The sequence below is a fragment of the Pelodiscus sinensis genome, chromosome 1, assembly GCF_049634645.1.
Source record: "Pelodiscus sinensis isolate JC-2024 chromosome 1, ASM4963464v1, whole genome shotgun sequence".
NCBI classification, from domain to species: domain Eukaryota; kingdom Metazoa; phylum Chordata; order Testudines; family Trionychidae; genus Pelodiscus; species Pelodiscus sinensis.
The window spans coordinates 20,362,598-20,384,720 of NC_134711.1; the positions used below are offsets into that span (position 1 = coordinate 20,362,598).

Consider the following 22,123-nt stretch of genomic DNA (forward strand, 5'->3'; position numbering starts at 1 on the left):
ATAATCGTGACTTCATTTAAATTTAAATGGCTGCCGTGCTGAGCTGACAAACAGCTCATCAGCTGTTTGTCGGCTCAGCGCGCTAGTCTGGACACTCCCACGCCGACCTGAAAGCCCTTTATCGACCCTCATAGGATGAGGTTTACCAGGGAGGTCGATAAAGCGCTTTCATGTTAGCGCGGGAGCATCCAGATTAGTGCACTGAGCCGAAAAACAGCTGATCAGCAGTTTGTTGGCTTAGAGCGGAAGCCATTTAAATTTAAATGAAGCTGCGATTATTTAAATCATGGCTTCATTTCCCTTTACCGAACAAACAAATCTACATGTCTCTGTCGACGGAGCCATGTAGTTTAGACATACCCCTAATATTGACACCCTGTCCAGACCACTGGAATACTGTCAAAAGATGTAGTTTCAAGAAAGTTCCTTATGGAGGAACTGGTTTATCATGTCATTGCATAATGAGGACAAATGATAACCATCTACAAATCGTCATGAAATAATCATGGCTAACATTTGTTAAGCACGTAGAGTTAATTGCTATACATTTTTTTTTATATCTTGGCTGATTTAGGTTGCTTGATTTAAAATTAAAACACAACAGTGTGGTTGAGGTGGCCAGGATTATTCCACATGAGTACAGTTCTTTATTTTGAAGCCAGAGTAAGCCTATATACTGGCTTACACCAGGGAAAAATGATTTTAATTATTTACAGGAACCAACTTGCATTCTAGCTCCAGCTAGATATTTAGTCACTGACCTTAAAAACAAAATTGGAAGTCTCCCGCTTTTGCCTTCCTCTGTTGGCATCATATGTGTGCACACACAAACACACACACACACACACACACACACACACACACACACACACACTTCAGCTCTAACATTTTACTGACATGCTCAATTCAACAGTATTATTATTGAAACATTTCAAGACAAAAGAGAGATGCAAACTCCTTCATCTTACTCTTCTTGACAATGTAGAAGGAAATAGGTTTGTTAGAGTCAGACTGAGTTCTAGTTTTACTTGACAAAGGAAATCTATAGCCCTTTTTTCATCCAAAGCTAAGACCTCACTGGACTGCAAAGTTGTGATTCCCTTGATCCATCAAGAATACACTGTAGACTCAGTAGCAGAGGTAAGGGTAATAGAAGCACAAATGAGTGCTGCTGAATACAAACCCACCTGAAACCAGTGGGTACTTACTCACCAAGGCTCAGCTGTGCTATAGAGTCCATACTGCTATTTATTCTTGCGCTAGTTTTATGAGCGGTAGCATGAGCTAGCCATACATGAGCAGAGGAATCACATATAGTTGGCTTGTAGTGTAGATGTAGAACCACCACTGTCCTGGGTTAGCAGCATAAAAGTAGCTGCTAAGATCATCTTTCAGGTCTGTCTTTCTTACCATCTCATATCTTTCTTCAAGTGCATCCTCTGACACTGTCTTTTCCTTTGCATCAAATACAGAACGTTTTGTCCCTACTTTGAAGGCCCTAGAATGCTGGAGTCCTGGTCTGTGACTTGGGCCCCTGGGTACTATGGTAACACTATTACCAATATGGTATTTAATTATTATTAATTATTATTATTATTCTTTTATTAAATCATCTCTCCCATTTGATCTTTCATATTGCATCACCTCACACACTGCATTCTATACTACCCGAGTCACACAGAACATCCTCCCTGAACCAATCCATAAAGGCACTACTTCACCCTCCATCGATTTTCATTTCAATACCCATTTCAAATTGTAGTGCTCACAAACTGATTTTGGGACACAGACTACCTCCTACTGTGACATTGTGAGAGCATAATTTTGATACATTCTTCATGTCCATCCCTGATTTTTATGTGGCATTCAGAACAGTTTCTCCTGCTGCAACACAAGGTCTCATTTATTGATGGTGCACACCAGCTCATACAGACTAGGATTTGCTTTCTGTAACGAAATATGTACCATGCAGGTTGCTTACATATTATTAATTTCTGTTATATGGATTGCAAATGAAATTCAGCATGGTGTCCATTTCTCCTTTCCTTTGTTTCTCTTGTGGTTTTTAGATTATAAAGTCTTTGTGACAGGGGCTGTATTTCCTCTCCTTGCATGGCACCTAGTACAGTAAGGACCTAATTTTGACTTGTACGTGTGGGTACTATAAAATAATAATACAAAAATAAATGAATAGATAAATATTTGACCTGCCTTACAATAAAGTGTAAAAATATAATTAGGCAGACTAAAAAAGAATATAAAGAAGAGCTAGCCAAAGTATCAAAAAGTAATAGTAAAAAAAAAAAGTATATCAGAAGCAGGAAACCTGCTAAACAATTAGTGCAGCTACTGGACAATACAGCTACTAAAGGAACACCCAAGGATGATAAGGACATGACAGAGAACCTAAATGAATTACTTGTATTGGTCTTCACAGCTGAGAATATGAGGGAGATTCCCATATTCCTTTAGGTGACAAATCTGAGGAACTCTCCCAGTCTGAGGTGTCATTAGTGGAGGTTTTGGGACAAATTGATAAACTAAATAGTAATAAGTTACCATGACCATAAAATATTCATATTTGATTTTTGGAGAACACAAATACAAAATTGCAGAATTGCTAACTGATATGTAAGCTGTAATTTTAATCAGCTTCTGTATCAAATGACTGGAGAATAACTAATGTGACACTTAAAAGGGCTCGAGAGGTGTTCTTGGCAATTACAGACCAATCAGCCTGACTTTAGTACAGGGAAACTGGTTGAAACTATAGTAAAGAAAAATATTATCAGACACATAGATGATTACAGTTTGTTGGAAAAGAACTAACACAGTTTTTGTAAAGGGAAATCATGCCTCACCAATCTATCAGAATTCTTTGAGGGGAGTCAACAAGCATGTGGAAAAGTGGATATAGTATACTTTAGTTTTCAGAAAGCCTTTGACAAGGTCCCTCACCAAAGGCTCTTAAGCAAAGTAAACTGTCATGGGATAAAAGTAGGGTTGCCAGGTATCCGGTTTTGAACTGGACAGTCCGGTATTTGAGCTTTCTGTCCGGGAAACAAATTAAGAAAATACCAGACATATAAATGTCCGGTATTTTCTAATTAAGTTATTATTATAATGAGTATCAGTACATAGTTACATATTGCCTGGCTGGTAGACATGCTCACGCTGTGTGAGCATGTCTACCAGCCAGGCAGTATGGAACTACACATTAGAGAGGAGGGGAAAAGCGGGGCGGGGGCAGGGCAAGATGGAATCCCCAGGGCCGGACTCACCCATGTGCCCCGCTGAGACCGTGTGTGGGGCAGGCAGCACCCCGGGATCTACGTGCGTTGGGCCAGCCCCACTCCCCGCCGGCTGCTTCCTCCTCCTCCTACTCCCCCTCCTCTCCCGGCCAGCCCCGTTTCCCCCAACCCCCTCCCAGCCAGCCCTGCTTCCCGCCGGCTGGTCCTCCCCTCCACCCTCAATCTCCCCCAGCCAGCCCCACTCCTCTCCCAGCCAGTCTGCCCCCCCCCCATCTGAGATCAAGTTTGTCCGGTATTTTTTTAAAACCATCTGGTAACCCTAGATAAGAGGAAAAGTCCTCTCATTGATTGGTAACTGTAAAGAGATAGAAAACAATGGGTAGAAATAAATGGTCAGTTTTCAGAATGGAGAGAGGTAAATAGTGGTGTGCCCTTAGGCTCTGTACTGGAACTAGTCCTATTCAACACATCCACAAATCATCTGGAGAATGGGGCAAACAGTGAAGTGGCAAAATTTGCAGATGTTACAAAACTGGTCAAGATAGGTAAGTCCCTGACAGACTGCAAAGACCTTCCAAAAGAATCTCACAAAATTGGGTTAATAAAGTCCAGCCCCTTGGTCTCCCCCACCACTGCAAGATTAGAGCACCAGCACTGGCTTCCTGCTGCGAGCGGGGAGACCCCCTCAGCCATGTGGGCCACATCTGGCTTGTGAGGAAATGACCTCGTGTGCTGCTGCTCTTCCTTCCCCTGGCTGGGGGAACAGCAGTGCAGGAAACTGCTCACCTGGAAGCTTCCCTGCTGCTTCCATTGATGAGAATCACAGCCAATGGGAGCAGCAAGGGGCGATGCACCTCCATTGCCCTCACACACACACCCTCCCACTGAGACCCTACACTCCCATCCTGCTCCTGCATCCTCCCTCCCACCCAGACCTTGCATCCCTTCCCCCACCTGCACCTATTTTGTTGGCTGGAGGTTGGCTGGTGAACCATGGAAAGATTTACATTGAGTGCAGTGGACCATGGGCCAAAAACATTGAGAACCCAATGTTCTATATAAATTCATGTTGTGCCCACATCTTGAATACTGAATACAGATGTGATTGACCTATCTTCAAAAAGATATATTGGAATTGGAAAAGGTTCAGAAAAGGGCACCACAATGATTAGGAGCATGGTATGGCTGCCATATGAAGAAAGATTAATAAAACTTGGACTTTTCAGCTGGGGAAAGAGATGGTCAATGGGGGATATGATAGAGGTCCATAAAATCTTGATTGGTGTGGGAGAAAGTAACTAAGGAAATGTTATATACAGGAAATATGGGTCACCAAATGAAAATAATAAGCAGTAGGTTTAAAACAAATAATAGGAAGTATTTTTTCACACAAGGCACAATTAGCCTGTGGAACTCCTTGCCAGAGGATGTTGTGAAGGCCAAGACTATAACAGGATTTTAAAAAGAACTAGATAATTTAATGGAGAATTGGTCCTTTAATGGCTACGAGCGAGAATGGGCAGGGATGGTGTCCCTACCCTCTGATTGCCAAAAGCTGGGATTAGGTGATAGGGGATCAATCACTTGATAGTAATCTGTTCTGTTCATTCCCTCTAGAGTACCTGGCATTGGCCATTATCAGAAGACATGATACTGGGCTAGATGGATCCTTGATCCAGTATTATGTAGATCAGAAAACGAGTGAGCAAAGTCTGATCCTTTACACCCCTATTGCCTAAATCATATTATAAGGAGTTATTACACATAGTTTAGAAAGCAAACACACAAAGTTATTGGGCTCATTACAAGAGTAACTGGATGAAGTTCTGTGGTCTGTGTTGCAGGGGTATCAGACTTAGATGATCTAATGGTCCCATCAGGTCTATAAATCTATGACTTTATGAAAATCTTTTCCACCCTTCCCTCCATTATGCTTTTTCCTCTACTTGTTGGTAATAATTCATCTCTTCTCTGCTTTTATGTTCTAGATCAGGGGACTGTACAGAAAGTTGTTGTTCTACCCACAAACTCTTCTGCAAATGGAGAACTGATTTTAGAAGAACTGGAGGTTTTTCAGGTTTGTCTTGCTCCCTTTTCATTCCTTTAGCATGTATGTTCACACAAACACTTTGGTCCAAAAGACTTTGGCAAGGGTGATTAGCTCTTACTAAAAAGATCAAATAAATTAGAAGAATGTCAGCTTGATGCTCTCTATCTGAAGGAAGTAGAAATAAAGAGATATCTAGGGTAATGAGGAGTGTAAATAGGCTTAAAATCTTTTTTTCCTGTATTCAAATACCTTTCCTCCACCCCTTTTATTTTGTCATCCTGGCTCAAAGGATTTGAAAATCACATTTTTAAGAGCATATACTATACTGGCTGCCAGCAGCAGACTTTTATCATTGGCATCTCATATTGAGACGGCAACCATTTACAGCTGAAATTTCAGTTTTTCTTTCTTTTTTTAAAACTTTGATTGTACAATAAGCTTTCTGTTTCTGAGCCACAGATTTGAAGCAAACTTGTGTTGTTTTTACTTTGTGCTAGTTCTTTAAAGCCAGATGTCAATGGAGTTATAAAGCTGTAGACCTAAATCACCTTAAGCTGAAAAGAAGCATAAACAATTAACGAAAAAATAATAAGAGTCTCTGTCAATCATTCTAGCTGCCTGTTAGAACAACAAGACACTGTTTACCCTACTGGTGAAAGCTCTTTAAAATTTGTGAGTGGTCTGCCATGTACCATCAGGGCAAGTAGTGATGCTCAGCCACAGGGCTCAGTAGGGAACACTACAGAGGTACACTGCACCCAGGAGAGCTCAGCCTGTTGGGAAGAGGGACTAGGAAACCTGCTTGCTGTGATGCAGCTAACTTGCAGTGTGGGAAGGGTCTGATCTCCCGCTCAGCCCTCTTTGAGCATACCCAGGTAGCATACCTGAGGACCTATGGACCTCCTTCGTGTGAGCCATACACGGGAGTGCCATACATGCGCAACATCCTCTTCGGCACATCTTCATAAAGACCTGACTGTGGCGGGATAGCCCCGCCCCTCCCGGAAGCCGCCGGGACGCCGCGTTCACGGGGAGGAGGAGCCCTCCCCCACACGGCTGGCAGAGCCGTCTGTTGTCCCCGAGCGGGGGGGGCCGAGCCGGGGCCGGCAAGCGGCAACGTCAGAGGGCGGGGGAAGGAGGAGGCGGGGGAGGTGACGTCACAGGGAGGCCGGCCCGAGAGGGGGCCGGTGGATGACGAAGGGACTGACGTCATCTGCCTGCGACCAGTGGGTAATTCAAAAGGCTGCAACGACCCAGCAAGAAGGGAGGATGCCGAGGAGACGGACCTCCCCTGGGAGCGAGCGCACGGACCCAGGTATTGGCGACCCTGGGCCAGACCAGAGCAGGAGCCTGGGGACGGGACGTGCTGACGTGGGGGAAGAAGTGGCCCAGGGCGGGGACGTGTACCCCGAGAGCAGGGGAGTTTAGGGGTCTCAACCCCCCCTGCTAGGTGGGGAGTCTTTCCCCGACCTTAGGGCCCTGGGCTGGGGTCCGGAGCGAGGGTGGGCCTGGACCCCCTTCCCCCAACCACCTAACGGAACCAAGCGAAGTCGGCCACTATGAGGCGCTAACGACGGAGAAACTGAGGGGGGCGGACGTAAGCCCCTCCGCACAAGGGGGAAACCCCTACACGGACCCATTCCTGGTTGCAGTCCATTTGTACCCCAGGATCCCAGGATGAGTTGCCTATATACTTAAATAGTCTTGTTATTCCTTATGTGGGAAACAGAGACTATTTTTTCCCAAAAAGTGCATATGAATAGTATTTTATGGGGCTTGTTCACCAGGGTAGGGAAAATTAGGCAGGGAAAGCAAGGGCTGATGGGAAGTCTGTACCAAACCCCGGGAGAGAATCCAGGGCCATTATTCTTGGTCCACTGCTTGGCCTTCTCATCACACAACATTGCATTCTGAGCCCTCCAGAGCATTGCAGCATATGCTCTGGGCTCCAAACATAGGTAGTTGTACTGGGGCTTTCCTAATGACTATCAGAAATAGAGGGGACAAGGCTCACATAGGTTCATACTTAATAAAGGCATCCCCAAAGTAAAATGTGGTAATGCTGTCAAGTATTTTCTCTTTGAAAAGTAGCTCTGAGAGGGAAAGTGGAATCTGAGACCCAAGGTGGCATTTGACAGATTGCAGTGACAGACGAGGCAGCAGAAGAGACAGAAAGCCCCAGAAGAGCACTGCAGTCACAAATTGGGGACATTTTGATATACTTTGGTGGTTGTGAAAATGAGACGCTGATAGAATGGTTCAAAGGAAGGAGGGAACAGGCACTTTGTACTTCCCACACACTGACATCTGCAAATTTACTACCCATTACACATGAACTGGCAGCCACAGTCTTATTAATCTAGCCATTTGCCCCTTACAACTACAGTATAAATCATTTTTCATCTACCAAACTTTTACTGCTCCAGACCTGAGCCCTGACACCTGCTAATGCACTAATCTTCACTGCAGATATTTATGTTCCCCACCACAGTAGTATCTGAACACTCCATAATGGTTTCTGTATCAGTCCTCTTCGCATCTCAGTGAGGTTGAGAAATATTATTATCCCCATTTTACAGAAGTTGCCCAACAGAGTTGCCCAAAGCCACACAGGAAGCCTGTGGTGAAAAATGGAATTGAACTCAAATATTGCAGTTCCCACGCACTCAGTGCTGCAGTGCTACAACCCTACAGTCCCAGTTTTGTGCTCTCTCCAATCTCTGCACAGCCACTTGGTATTCCAGCCCTGGGCTTTCCCATAGCTCTTCTGGTGTGCTGTGCTTTAATTCTGATGTACCACAATATCATTCAGTTCCTGAAATTACTATAGAATAGTGATGGGCAACCTAGGCTAATGACTGGGTTGTATGAGTGGGCCTCCTTCATCTCAGTGGGACACAAAATTGTCATGACAGAGACGGTTTTCTAGGATAGGGTAGTTTTGCTAACTATGCTTGGTAGGAAAAAAGCTATATGGATGGAAACCAGTGGAATCTGGCAACCCTGCATGTGGGCAAAAGTAAACAAATAGCCTGTTGGCTGCTTTGCCCACCACTGCTGTAGAAGATCCTCGATCCTCTAAATAATGATTACCATTACTGTTGCCAGCAGCAGTGCCATTAAATCTGATGAGAATAATGGATTGTTTCATTGGTTTAAAGCAGTGGATGTAATAACTCTAGCGGGCGTTCTTTACCATTCAGTTTGACACAGATAATGAAAGATATTGAAAACTACATACAGTAGTGAGCAGTGTACACTGAGCAAAACCAAAAAATCAGTAACACAACACGTCATTTGTAATGTTGGCATTTCTTGTTGATAATCTAAAGCCATGTGTTGGACAGTAACCAAAGTGTATGTATCATAGATACAGTGTAGAAAAAATATTAATTCTCCTAGTCCGGATCATGTGCTAATTACGTATGAGCTGTTACATGATTCCTGCATGCTGTCGCCTCCAAGAACAAAGGCTGTGCCTTACGAGGAGAGAGTGATGGTTTGAAAACACATGCTGCCTATCTGAAGTGAGAAGGCAGCTCTTTAAGAGCAGATCAGCCAGAAGTGTGAGAGAACTTGTTAATGTGTCTGAGTCAAGTCCAGAGGTTCATGTAGCCAATATATTTACTGACTCCAGCTTTGTGTTGATGTCATATTTGTTGAGTTGTGACAAAAGATGATTAGGTGTGGATGACACCCCATCAAGAGTCTGGAAAAGAACGGTTTATCTAAAAATGATTGTGGCTTACATAATGCTAAAAATGTAATGTCATGGCATTATAAATAAAGAAGGCATATAAATGTCATTTGTCTTTCAGAATAATGCTCCCATAACAACAATGAAGATTTCATCTAAAAAGGTAAAGAAAAGGGAAACACTCATTCAGTGGTTATTACTTGAAGAAAGAATTAACATAAGGTGCTAAAAGGCTACCTATGATACACCATACTCAATAGGGACACAAAGATCTTCAGTGTAGTACTGTTGACTCCAAATCTGCGCTGGCTAACGATCTCAGGACAAAATCCACTAGCACATTGTTCAGTATTAGTTATTTGCACTTGATAAAAAGTGTCAACAGTCCAATTAGGGAACAAAAATGTACCCTATAACCAATTACACTACAATCTATAGACAGAAGCTACTTGTCTGAATTATTCATTCGTCTCCTGGGGAGCGTAAGAAAGGTGGTAGGAGGCTCATGATGAGCTCGTGTCTTTCAAGCGAATTCATAATGGATATTTGGAAATGAATCACTGATACAGTGATGATGATCATAAGAGTTGTATGCAGTGGAGCCGACAGACTAGCCATGGAACTGGGCCAGGTGCAGGGGTGAGGGAGGTGTAGCTCAGGCGGAAGGGTGGGACTGAGGCTAGCCTCTTCCAAGCAGTCCTTAGCTGTGCCTGGAGTTTGCTGTGCCTTCCCCAGGCTGCCCTCAGCACTGCAGAGTGCACCACATGGGGCTCAGGTAGCAATTTAAAGGACCAGGTGCTCCGGCCACCGCCATGGACTCAATAGCAGTGGTAGCAGCCAGGAGCTCCATGCTCCTTTGAATTAGTGGGCTCTGGGGCAGTTACCCCTGCATCCACTCTTTCATCAAGGGGCCTAGTTGTGTGACTGCACAACCAAAATAAAACATAGCTAAAATTCTGCATTCAAATAATTGAAATGTACTGAAATTAAACTCAGTGAAATTTGCCAGCACTGTGATGGAGGCACCCCAGTTTAGATCCAGATTTATCATTGTGTTAAGAAATTCTATAGAACTGGCTTTTGGCTAGAACCCATCATTTGGCTCCAGATTCTGATGGCTTCAATCCCCTTGAATGATTCTTACTCTATGAGTGTTCTCATTGACTCCAGTGGCCCCATTGACATGGACTAAGGTTTTATTGAAGGTAAGACTCTCAGAATCTGGTCCATAGTGACTACTCATTTTTCTGTTTCTGGAATCTCTGCCTTGGAGAAATCTAGCTAGAAGCTTTGCAAAATATTTCTTAGGGAGACTTGTTTGCAGAGAAGTTACTTAGCTCGAAGGCTTGATTCAGTAATCCTCACTCAGTAAGACCCAAGCCCTCAAATCTGAACTATTTCAATTCAGACCTTCTGGTGCAGGAGAAAAAAATGAGACTCGATAGCTAATAAACCATTAGCATTCTCCATAGCATATAGTATTCTAACAGGTGGTGGTAATTTTGTAGGCACATTAACCTGGGAGATTTCTATTTATTTTGGTTTTGAACACTTTAGTGGATCACCTCTTGGGCTGTGGTTAATTCCAAAATGAATTGAAGGCTTTATGCATGTGTGAGCTAAGTTCCTGAGTGAAGCTCCTCCTCTAGGCTCCACATCTGAAATAAATCTTCCCATTGCCTTCCACAGCAACAGTTATATGTGAGTTCGGAGGAAGGGATCACCCAGGTATCTTTGCATCGCTGCCACATCTATGGAACAGCCTGTGCTGACTGCTGCCTGGCCAGAGATCCTTACTGTGCTTGGGATGGCAAGTCCTGCTCCAGGTTTTACCCAACAGGGAAAAGGTGAGGAGTGTGATGAGATTTGCAAGAAAAGTACAAGTCAGGGTTTTACTTTCATATGTAGTCATGGGTCATGTCACGTGAGAGCGGAAGGTGATTTTGTTGTTGCTGGCCTCTTTGAAAATAATCCTGAAATATTTGGTATTGCACACTAACCAAAACTATCTGTTAAAGATGTCACTTTTTATATTTAAAGTTTTATATGGTGAAAGAAAGATTTCATTCTTATTTTAATGCAACAAGGGCCTAATCCTCTACTTGTATACAAGTACCAAAGCTAATGGAGTTACATTAAGGTAATGCTGGTGCTGGATAGAATCAGAAGCTGGTGATGTGTTTGCCTTTGTTTAAATTCAGCTTTTTGCTCAGGATGTAAACATCATGATAATCCATTTCATGCATCACAGTATCTGAGAGTGTGTCTGATGTATTATGTCTTTACATTCTGTATTTCTGCTCACTGAAAAGCACTATTTATATGGAAATTATTTGGTCAGGAATTGTTTGATGACTTATTTTCCATCAAATTACCACTGATGTATTGACCACAAAACTATTCACAAGTCTGGGGCTGTCTCAGCAAATCTCCTGGCTTGAAAAATGTTGGAAAAAAAAAGTAAGAACACTGTCAAAACATTCCATTTAATCTTTTTTGAAACACAACAAAAATAAAACATTTTGGTTAAAAATTTACTCTTACTAGACCAAAATAGATTAAAAAAGAATACATGAAATCAAAGCAAAACATTGTTTACAAATCACTGAAGCAAAATGTTTCAATTGAAATGAACCAATATTTTTTAAAAAATAAATGTTCAAATATCTTTGAGATTTTGAGTTTTCAGCCCCATTCAGGATGGTGAATATTTTCAAACTCTCAAAAATATTCTCAGGGCAAGAAGATTGTTTCTCACCCTGTTCTGGGAAACAGACAAATTCAGGCAAATTTCATTTCTATATTATATCCACTATATTTTGTATTGTCAACATGAGGTTCATTAGAGAAGACATAGAACACAATTTTTCTGTAATTTACAAGAAAAGGTCTCTAGTTCTCACTGAGCTAATGGTACAAACTGTACTTTTTATGCAAAGTAGCAGCCTTGCTCCACTTCTCCAGGGAAATATTGAATAGCAGAAGGCTGTAGTGAGGTCTTATATTACTGGAGCTTCACTGCTTGCACAAATGACAAAAGAATATCAAATGAACATTGTGAGAAATATGAAACTAAACAAGTGGAGTGTTAGCCTGGCCCATGCAGGAGCAAAAGGGGAATGAAACCCACATTCCCCAGTGTAACCTTCTTGTATCTCATTGGTGCAAGGAACAGCCTGGGAACTGTGTGCATGGTACTTCTCCCTTTGCAGATATCTGAGGAGCAGACAGAGAGGGATAGGAAATGGGTGGAGCCGTAGCTTAATTCCAAACAGACCAATCACCTGGTGAGGTGCCAGTAGCCAATTACTAACATCTGAAAGCAGAAGCAGAAACAGAGACAATTTGTTGGATTTCTCTTGGGTTAGGGCACCTACAGGCCAGTGCTTGTGCAGCATTAATTTGTAACGCACAAGCTAGCCCTAAATGAAGAAAGTATATTTTATGGTGCAGGTTCCTCTGTTCTTCACAATAGATTCATTCAGACACCAAGCAAAGTCCAGGGAGGGAGGATGGAGAATGATCAGGATGTGACTCCAGCTCTCTGGGTGCGGTGAGGGCCAGTTCCATGCTTCCAGAAGGAGTGGAGACTCAGGTGGAAGGGTGGAGCCAGAGGTAGCCAGCTCTCAGAGCCAACCAGACTATTATGCCTCCCTCCAAGCCTTCAGTCACTGGGAGCGCACTGAATGGTGCTCCAGTAGTGATTCAAAGGACCCAAAACACTGGGTTCTCCTGGTACAGCAGTAGCAGCAGCCTGGAGCCTCAACCCCTTTTGAATTACTAGGCCCCGAGGCACAGCCTTCTTCCCCCATCAGTGGGCCTGCCTTTAGCCAACACAATTTAAAACTATCTAGAGGTACGCCAGAGTGAAAACTCAAGCCCAACATGATTTTATAATTTTCAGCTGACCTCTTGCCATATCCATCATATATATCCATGTTGTTTCCATTGGGTTTTAAACTGCTGCTAACATTTTGTTTGTAATGTGCTTCTTATAGCAGACTAAAATAAACACCAAAAACAGTATGGAAAACAATCTGTTTTTCATAAGCTAAGGAAATGAGTTGTTTCTTTATCTAAAGAAACAGCTTATGCTGGAGAAAACTTCAGTAATTCCAGCCAAATCTCCAAGTCTAGACAGTAGTATCTTTCTTTGGTCAATCTCTCTTGCCACCTCTTTGCCCTACGAATTGTCGCTTATGTCATCCTACACAGCATAACCTCAAAACACCTGACCTTTTTCTTACGTCCTGAAAACACCCACAAACACATCCTCCCCAAACAAACATTTCCACTTCTTATTTCTGGGTATATAGTAAACTGTCAGGATAAGACTGCTTGATTAGGTTAGTGGGATGTGGGAGCAGCTTCTGAAAGACCACAGCAAATTATGGTTTACCTCAATATTTTCCTACTGATGTTCATCGTATAATTCTTCACTGTTTTCTCTCTCATCTCTAGATCTCTCAGACTATGTTATTCTGCTGCAGCATTTGTAATGCTGAATATTAAATGCAAAAGAGGACGGTAAAATACTAAGCCACCTAACACTTGCCTGGTTTAAGGTTTTGTTGTAAATTCTAGTCAGGCAGAAAAACAGAGAGATCCACCATATTTTGTGTTAGGCTGAAAGGCATGAATTCACGCTGAGAAAAATAGTTCTAATAGGCTAAAGCATGCCCATCTCATTATCCCAGAGCATTTCACAAACATTAATGACTTAAAATTCACAATATCTCCCTGAGGCAGAGGAGATTTTCCTATCTGTAATCCTATATTACGGATAGGAAAACCAATGCATGGAGAGCTCCTGGCACACATTTCCAAACCAGTTGCCTAGAACTGACCAGATAAATCCATAGTTAAGCACCAAAATTAGTGGTGTGATTTTCTGAGATGAAGAGCAACTACAAATAAGTCAATGCAAATTCATGCCAGGTCCTGATGTTCAGTACCTCTGGTAATCAGACCATTTAGGCTAGCTAGAAACATTGTCCTAAGTAATTTACCTAAAGGTGAAGAGTGAATAATTGATGAGGAGCAGTTATTACCCTTACAAGGCTTCCCTGGCCTCTAAAAGGAACTGACAACGTTGGTACGAGCCCCTGTAATGTGACACTTCTGAGCTTTATGTTGCCCCACTGTACAACAGAGACCGTTTGACAGTAAACAATAGATGAGCCAGTTTGGATACAATACAAACCCTTTCTCAGAAGTCTGAATACAGCTCACCTTCTTTGAGGTTCAGAAAAATCTGTTGTTATCATAAATAGGGTCAATTTTAGCATCCGGCTCTGTGCCCATTGACCTCAGTGGGAAAACTTCCACTGACTTAAACAGAACTAAAATCATGGTCTGATATGCTTGCCAATTGCAAAACATGGAATTGTTTACAGTTAAGTCATGACCACTGATACTAGTATGTAATTTGGTGAATAGTTTGTTTTCCAATATGGCTATTTTGGATTAATAGTTTGTACTTCCCAAATATTTCAGGCGGAGTCGCAGACAAGATGTGAGACATGGAAATCCTATGACTCAGTGCCGAGGATTTAACCTGAAAGGTACTATAATTGAAAGATGATGATACAATTAAAGAGCACTTGAATTTTCCTTCATGTGACTCATTCTTCACATCAGCCATGTGGTTTACTGGTAAAGCAGCAAAAAAACCACAGTCATTTCCCAAACCTGAGATAGGTTTTTGTTTGTTTTTAACAGCCTTTCCTTTTGTTTTACATGATATTATGCAATGAGAGTCTGGCAGTATTGACTTGGGTCATCAGAAAGGAAATCTGGAAGGAAATCATTCCCCACACACTCCTGCCCATGTCTTTTAAACCCACCTAGTTTAGTCTTACCCCTGATGCTTATTTTGAATTGCAAAATCATTTGGGGCTACATTGTGCTTTTGGGCAGAGCCCTGAATATGGGGTGATGTGTAAGCTGTACCCCCACTCCAGGAATAGCTCCAGGGTGTACTGTGACTTGGATACCACTTGAATTCAGAGCCCTTCCATCTGCTGTCTTATCTCAAGCTGCTAGAGATTGTTGCTATTAGTTTTTGCCAATGAGCTACAGAAAGCATTAGGATCATGCCCTGGCCTGCTGCTGCTTGGGAACACTGGAGAGAGGAAGTTCCCTGTGCCCTTTTATTATTCCTAGACTACAGAAGCCAGGATTTGACCGAGGATTTGCTAAGAGACCCACAAGCAAGTGCCCTAATTTCTCAGCACAGTCCGTGCCTCATAGGGTAGCCAGATGTCCCAATTTTATAGGGTCAGTCCCAATATTTGTCTTTTATAGATACCCATTACCCACAGCCAAATTTCTCACACTTGCTATCTGGCCACCATAGTGTCCAGAGCAGAAATATTTGAAGATTGGTTTCTCCTGAAGTTACTCCAAACTTCATTCTTTTTGTAGTATTTACCCCAATTATAGATTCTTGGGCATCTTCAGTTTAGTGAGTCTGACATTGGGTGCGATGTAGCTAGATTAGGGAGCCTTGATTGCTAGTTTTGCTGACACGTAAATGTTTGCTTTCCAAGTCAGAATCAGGCACCTGAAGTACAGTGGTCTTATCTGCCCTCTCTTGCTTCCTAGCATACAGAAATGCCGCAGAAGTTATCCAGTATGGTGTGAAAAATAACACCACCTTCCTTGAGTGCAGCCCTAAATCTCCCCAGGCATCCATTAAATGGCTCTTACAGAAAGACAATGACCGAAGGAAAGAGGTGAGTAATGCAGTTCAGCACCACCAATCAATCAAAGGGGGGAAAGTGCATTCAGTCAGGGCGGTTCAGTCAGGATGGTTCTGATGAAGTAGGTTAGGAAAGTTGCATGAACATATTTGAGTGTTTTGACATGAGGCGGGCCAGCTGTCCTTATGAATTTTAGCTGAGATTTTGAAAGGAACTTAAGTGAATAAGGCACTTCGCTCCAGCTGACTTTTCATAGGAGCTGGGCACCTAATTTCCATGGAAAACCCCAGCCTACAACCGTATTCAAAACACCAAGTAGAAAATCTTTCTTCCAGAAGAAGATGATTGTAATGGGAATATTGGTACAGTCAGAACACAGTGGTGATCTGAGGAAGCAGGCATAAAAGAAACAAGATGTGTCAAATCAAAGAGCTCAGTCTGGGTACAGCAGCACCTTTATGCAGAGGAGAAAATAAAAGGGAGAGTAAGAGGAAATTCGGCAGGTTTCCTAAGAAATTAGCCCAAGCAAAAAATGCTTAAGGCTTCAGGCATTTTCCTCACTGTGGTGTAATCACATTTTCCATTACTGCTGCACACTCCAAGGTACTCAAGTTTCAGCACTTGAACATACAGAATAATGCCACTCTTGAGTGATACAAAAAGGAAAAGTTATTTCCATTTCAAATCTCAGGCAAATATTTTCTGAAGAAAAAAAAAGAACATCTGTTGTAAGAATAAGATGGCAACATGGTGCAGGTGATGGAATATAAATAATGGAACATATTACACTAATGTCAGACCACGCTATGAAATAAGAGAGAGAGATAATAAGGTGTTTATTAAACATGCTGCTTCTTAGACATATTCAGCGAAGACTCAACCTTGTACTAGCAGTATAGATTCAATTCTTTATTCCTTACTCAAGAAAAAAGCATGCACTGTAGCTGAGTCCCTTTCTGTGTTTCTGTTTTGCAGTTCTGTTGGGATAGCACATGCTAGAATTAGTAACGGGTGAAGCACAAAAGGATCAGAGGGTTGTTTCTTTGCAGCTACACTGAAACTCTCTGAATTCTCTTATTCCTACTTTCAAGAGATCCTCCGGAAAAGGGCTTATTTTCCGGAGAATCGCATCTAGACTGGCACTTTTCTCCGGCTTATCCCCAAGCCGGAAAAAAGCGGCAGCCATGTAAATGCAAATGCCGCGAGGGATATTTAAATCCCCCGCGGATTTGCAATTGCGATGTGTCTCATTAGCATCCCTTTTCCGGAAAGGAATGTCAATGTAGACACAGCCAACTTGTGACTTGCCACAACATTGAAATACATTGAAATAAAAAGACCCTCATCAACTGTCATAGGCATGAAACTAAATTGAATAATGTGCTATAGAAATGTCTCCAAAACTCTGCAAAACTCAATACAGAAAAACATTGTTCCTACAGACACTTTTACACCATTTTATAGAATCTAGACTAGGTATATAATTCCTCATAGAATTGCCTTCCATTGCCAGTGTCCAAATAAAGCATTTAGCACAAAGCCACCCAGTGTCCAGTGAGTCAACAACCACCGGTATTGGAGGCTCCATTTTCCTTTCCACAGATGTTAGCAGAACACTCTGACGATAGTGGGCAGGCTCACCAGATTTCTAATGCTGGTCTCTTTACCTCCAGGTGTCTACCCTCTTTGGAGGTGGTTGAAGATCTTGCGTTATGTGGCTCCTCCCAGGAGCCTAGGTTGATCTCTATGGCTTGATCATCTCAAATTTTAATAGTAACTGTTGAAACAATAAAGATACATTTCAGAAAAACTCACCACAGAGCAAGCACATTAAAAAGAGAATTACCCAAAGATATTATATGTGTCTTGTCTAAGTAACTGGCCCATCACATTTATTTTGCCTTTTGTAGGTCAAACTTAATGAAAGGATCATATCAACTGAGCAAGGACTCTTGATTCGCTCTGTCCAGGATACTGATAGAGGACTTTACCACTGCATTGCAACAGAGAACAGCTTCAAGCAAACCATAGCAAAGATCAATTTCAAAGTGTTAGATTCAGATATGGTGGCCTTCATGACTGACAAGTGGTCCCCCTGGACCTGGGCAAGCTCTGTCCGAGCACTGCAGTTCCATCCAAAGGACTTCATTGGGGCTTTCACCCATTCAGAAATGCAGATGATTAACCAATACTGCAAAGACAGTAGACAGCAAGGGCAGCATGGAGAAGAATCCCAGAAGATGAGAGGGGATTATGGCAAGTTAAAGGCCCTGATTAACAGTAGGAAAAGTAGGAACAGAAGGAATCAATTACCAGGATCTTAATTTTTTTTATTTGTAGTCGCATATATGTTTGTTCTCCCTGCAGGGGCTCTTGTTTGTCTGTTGAGAGCATATTAAAAAAAAAACTAGTAAATCAAGCTTGAGAAATGACCCTTCTCCCAGTAAAATGCAGTGTAAATTAATTCAAGCAAATATACAAGAAGTATTTTCTTTGTGTGATGCTCACTAGCACTTGTAGGCCCCTATTGCATCAGCAAAACTGAATATTTACCTTAACCCATTTGATATACTGATATTTACTTATAGTTTAAAAGAAAAAAAACAGTGCATTAACTTGCAGTTTTGGGATTAAACAGAACAGAAGGGAAAAGAGACCATTTAGGTTAAGGTAGATGTTCAGATATGGGAGATGCTCATGTGTTTCTTTCACTGCATTTAAGTCTCTGAGTTTCTAATTGTTTACGGTTCTATGTTGGGTTTACAGTTTCATTTTGTTGTACATGTCACATAAGTGCATGTAGCTAAGAAGCTAGCAAAAGAAAAGTACAGTAGAAGTGGATAGTACAGAAAAAAACCTGAAAGTAACATTAAAGTAAAAGCAGGACAAAAAGGAGAAAAAAATGCTTTTATACTTCAGGAAACATTAATTACTGTCATAATATGAGCTGTAATACATTTTGAGATTACATTTACAAATATCTCTGCTCATAATAACCTCAACTAGCATATTGGCCTAATAAAACTGCATAGCTTTGTAAGCAACATGAGGACATTATAAGTAATGTTTTCAAAAGTATTTAAGTCACAAGGTGCTTTTGAAAATGTTACCTTCCTGTGAGCAGAATGTGGATGTATATTACATTTCCTCAACTACTAGAACCACAGATTTATTTTATAATGTCCCAAATGATAAAGGTTAGAGCAAGTTCAAAGACGTAAGGGAAAATAATCATTAATAACATATCCAAAAATACTTTATTTCAAAATTTTCTCAGTTTTCAATGTTTCCCGTTTCTTTCATCCTTTCCCTCTTTTAAATAACCCAGTTGGTAGGAGTTGCTGAAAAGGGGAAACAAAGGAAGATTTAGAAAGGGGAAAAAAATGTATAAAAATTTGTCCCCTCCCCATAAAAGGAACATTTCAAAGCTAGATTTTTGTGGGCAATTTTCATTTTCAAAAAACATTTTTTAGAAAAAAAAATTATTCAAAAAAATCACCACCAACTCTGATGAAAGTGATAATTTGTAACATGATAATAGAACTGGTTGAAAACTAGGTGGATGTTTTTCGGTCCGTACATCCATTCAGCTTGGTTAAAAAAAATCACCATTTTTCAATCATATGCAAAATACCAGGGGCTGATCCTGCTACCCTTACATATGTGAGAAGTTTCTTGCAATCCAGTAGGACTGCTCACATAAGACAGTTATTAGTCACAGCTAGCACTACAGAATTTCATATTTAGCTAAGTGACATCTTATGGCTGTCTGCAACAAAATAAGCTAATTAAAGATATGAGATATTTAACCAACATAAGATAATTTTATTACGAATTGAGGAAAAATAACCTCTAACCCCAGAGATGATCTAAAAAAAAATCCAGCACTTCTAATAAAGTGATGCCTTCAAAGTATCTATATCAACCGTTTGAAGCCTGTGGGTCAGGACCCTGTAGTGAATCACAACCCCATTTTAATGAGGTCACCGGGGTGGAGTTATACTTGCTGGGGACCAGGCCAAAACCACAGATTAAAGGCTTCAGCACTGGGTGGCAAGGCTTGCATTACAGACCCTCCTGCCTGAGGCTGAAGCAATGGGGCAAGGGCTTTGCCTTTGGGCATTGGTTTCATGGGGCAGTAGGGCTCAGGCTTTGGCTTTGCCCCCACTCAGGGCAGTGGGTCTCAGGTAGGCTCAGGCTTCAATCTCTCCTCCTGGGATAATGTATGTGAAGTTTTGTTGTCAGAAGGGGGTCGCAAAGCAATGAAGCTTGAGAACCCCTTATTCTACCCATTATTATTTTCACTGTATGGTTTTTTAAATAGTTAGTGGGAGTTCTTTGGGCCTGATTCTTATCCCATGCCTATTGGTATCTATTGGGAGAAAAGTCTACTGAAGCAAGTAGAATTATTCTAGATTTACACTAGTGTGATGCAGAATCTGCCACACTTGCATTGTTCTGGTTTCAAACTGATGCAAGTAGTATCGATCAGGCACTTCAGTGACAGAAGAGATGGGGAATATGCTTTGATTCTGCAGATTACTGATGCCCAGGCTTATGCCCCATTGCCATCTGTGGGACTCACTCATATTTCACTGTAAGTTTGGCACACACTCAAATGCTTTGTTTACAAACGGATGGATAGCTCATATGCTTAAATCTGAGCCTGTACTTCAGTGCTTTGCTGAATCAAGGCCAAATGCATTTTAGTGGATATGTACACTGGTGTTTAATGGCCTGAACCAAAGCCCATGGAAACCAAAGGGAAGACATCCATTAATTTAATTTAATTGAGCCTTGGATCAGGATCAGGATCAAGAACTGGCAGGGTAGAGTCTACAAAGATTGAATACAAATGAGTGAAGGAAAATCAGTGCTTGACAAGTGTCTTGCAATGGAGGAAATATCTTTTGGGTAGGATGGGAGACTTTCTGATCATTCAATACTTAATTTACAAGCCAAAAAGTTGTTTGGGGCTCCACAAAACAAAACTACCTCCTACACTGACATTAGTTTATGTACACTGTATGCTACACTTGCTCTGCCAATGTTATCCAGCAGACTCACTGCACAGTTAGTAAAACATTAATGTCTGTTGTGAGGCTCATAATTGATTCCAGTGAAATATGGCATTTAATAAGTATTTAAGTGTTCAATTTATTCTTTGAGTGGTTGACTATAGTGATATTTTAATAGGCCCCATCAGGCCTCAAAAATGATAGTTACATTGTTTTCAACAGAATACTGGCAATATGGGATTCAGTTAAAACAATCAGAATAGCTCTGAGTTTCATATGATTATAAAATAATATTTTTAAAGCTGCTTCACATACAATTCTTATGGTATGACTGTTTAAGGGATTACACTTAAACTAACATTTTTATGCTGCATGAAAACTTAAGTGTATACATAACAAACTTCTGCCAATGTGTAGCCGGTACTGCCTTCCACACTTTAGCAGATCTCCTCTGGGTACAGCATAGCTAGGGGGCAGATTCTCAGCAGATGTAAATAGCTGTAACTTCCTTGAAGTCCATAGACCTACAGAGATTTACATCTTCTGAGGGCCTGGCCATAAATGTACAGGATAGACATTTTTTAATTTTTAAAATAGACATCCCCATTTGTATGTAACATAGACATTTAAGATTGTGATATTTGTGCTATTTAATAACTTCCTATTTTGAAGATTACTGAATAATGTATATAATTTTATTCCTTTTTTAATGAAACACCTTCTAGACATAACTTTGCCAAATTTAAAAATAAGTTCTCTGTCAAGAACTTCATACGTGTACTTTTTTGCTGTTCTTATTTTGTGTAGTTTGTAAAGTTTGTTGAAATTCTGATTTAACGATGTGTACTTTGCAATCTTTGGTACTGTAGATAAATGTTTTTCATTCAGAAACCCTCTTTTTTTTTTTAAAAAAAAAAGTGTATGTATGTGTATAGTTCCTAGCATGATGAAACTGTCATTACAGTGAATATTGCTTATATCTTGTGAAAGAAAAAAACAAAATGTAGTTTAACACAGTGGTATTTAATTGGATACATAAAATATTATTTGCTTGACAAAATAAAGTGTGTTGAAACCATTTCAGAATTTGTTTTGCTTTTCCCTTTGTAGATATTTGTTAACAACCAAGAACTTTCTTGCTTATCAGAGGAACAGCTGTCCCATATGACTTTACAATAAAACCATGCAAAACATGCTTGTTTCAAGATTTGCAGTAAGTCTTTTTTGACCTCTTGGTCATGTGATACCTTATTCCATTAGTTTAGTATTATTGTAACTCTAAGGGCAAGATTGAGCCTCTAGGACCATGGTGACTTTTTTGGTGGTCCACAGGAACATTGTCCAAAGTCACACGGCATGAGCAGGTGCTGTCGTTAGGCTGTTTTACACCTTTCTGTCTGCTC

The 22,123-nt window shown here is 41.2% G+C and overlaps 1 protein-coding gene across 2 annotated transcripts in view; it reads left to right on the top strand.

Annotated features, from left to right (window-relative positions):
* SEMA3C (semaphorin 3C) overlaps positions 1–21,798 on the top strand; it is a 185,386-nt gene extending 163,588 nt beyond the window's left edge. For both annotated transcript variants that reach the window (XM_025181687.2, XM_075926424.1), the window contains exons 13-18: positions 5,240–5,328; positions 9,120–9,161; positions 10,688–10,845; positions 14,495–14,562; positions 15,605–15,735; positions 17,613–21,798. In XM_025181687.2, coding sequence (XP_025037472.2) covers positions 5,240–5,328; positions 9,120–9,161; positions 10,688–10,845; positions 14,495–14,562; positions 15,605–15,735; positions 17,613–18,026 — 902 coding nt within the window. In that variant the 3' untranslated portion in view covers positions 18,027–21,798. The remainder of the gene's footprint in view (positions 1–5,239; positions 5,329–9,119; positions 9,162–10,687; positions 10,846–14,494; positions 14,563–15,604; positions 15,736–17,612) is intronic.
* The last annotated feature ends 325 nt before the right edge of the window (positions 21,799–22,123 follow it).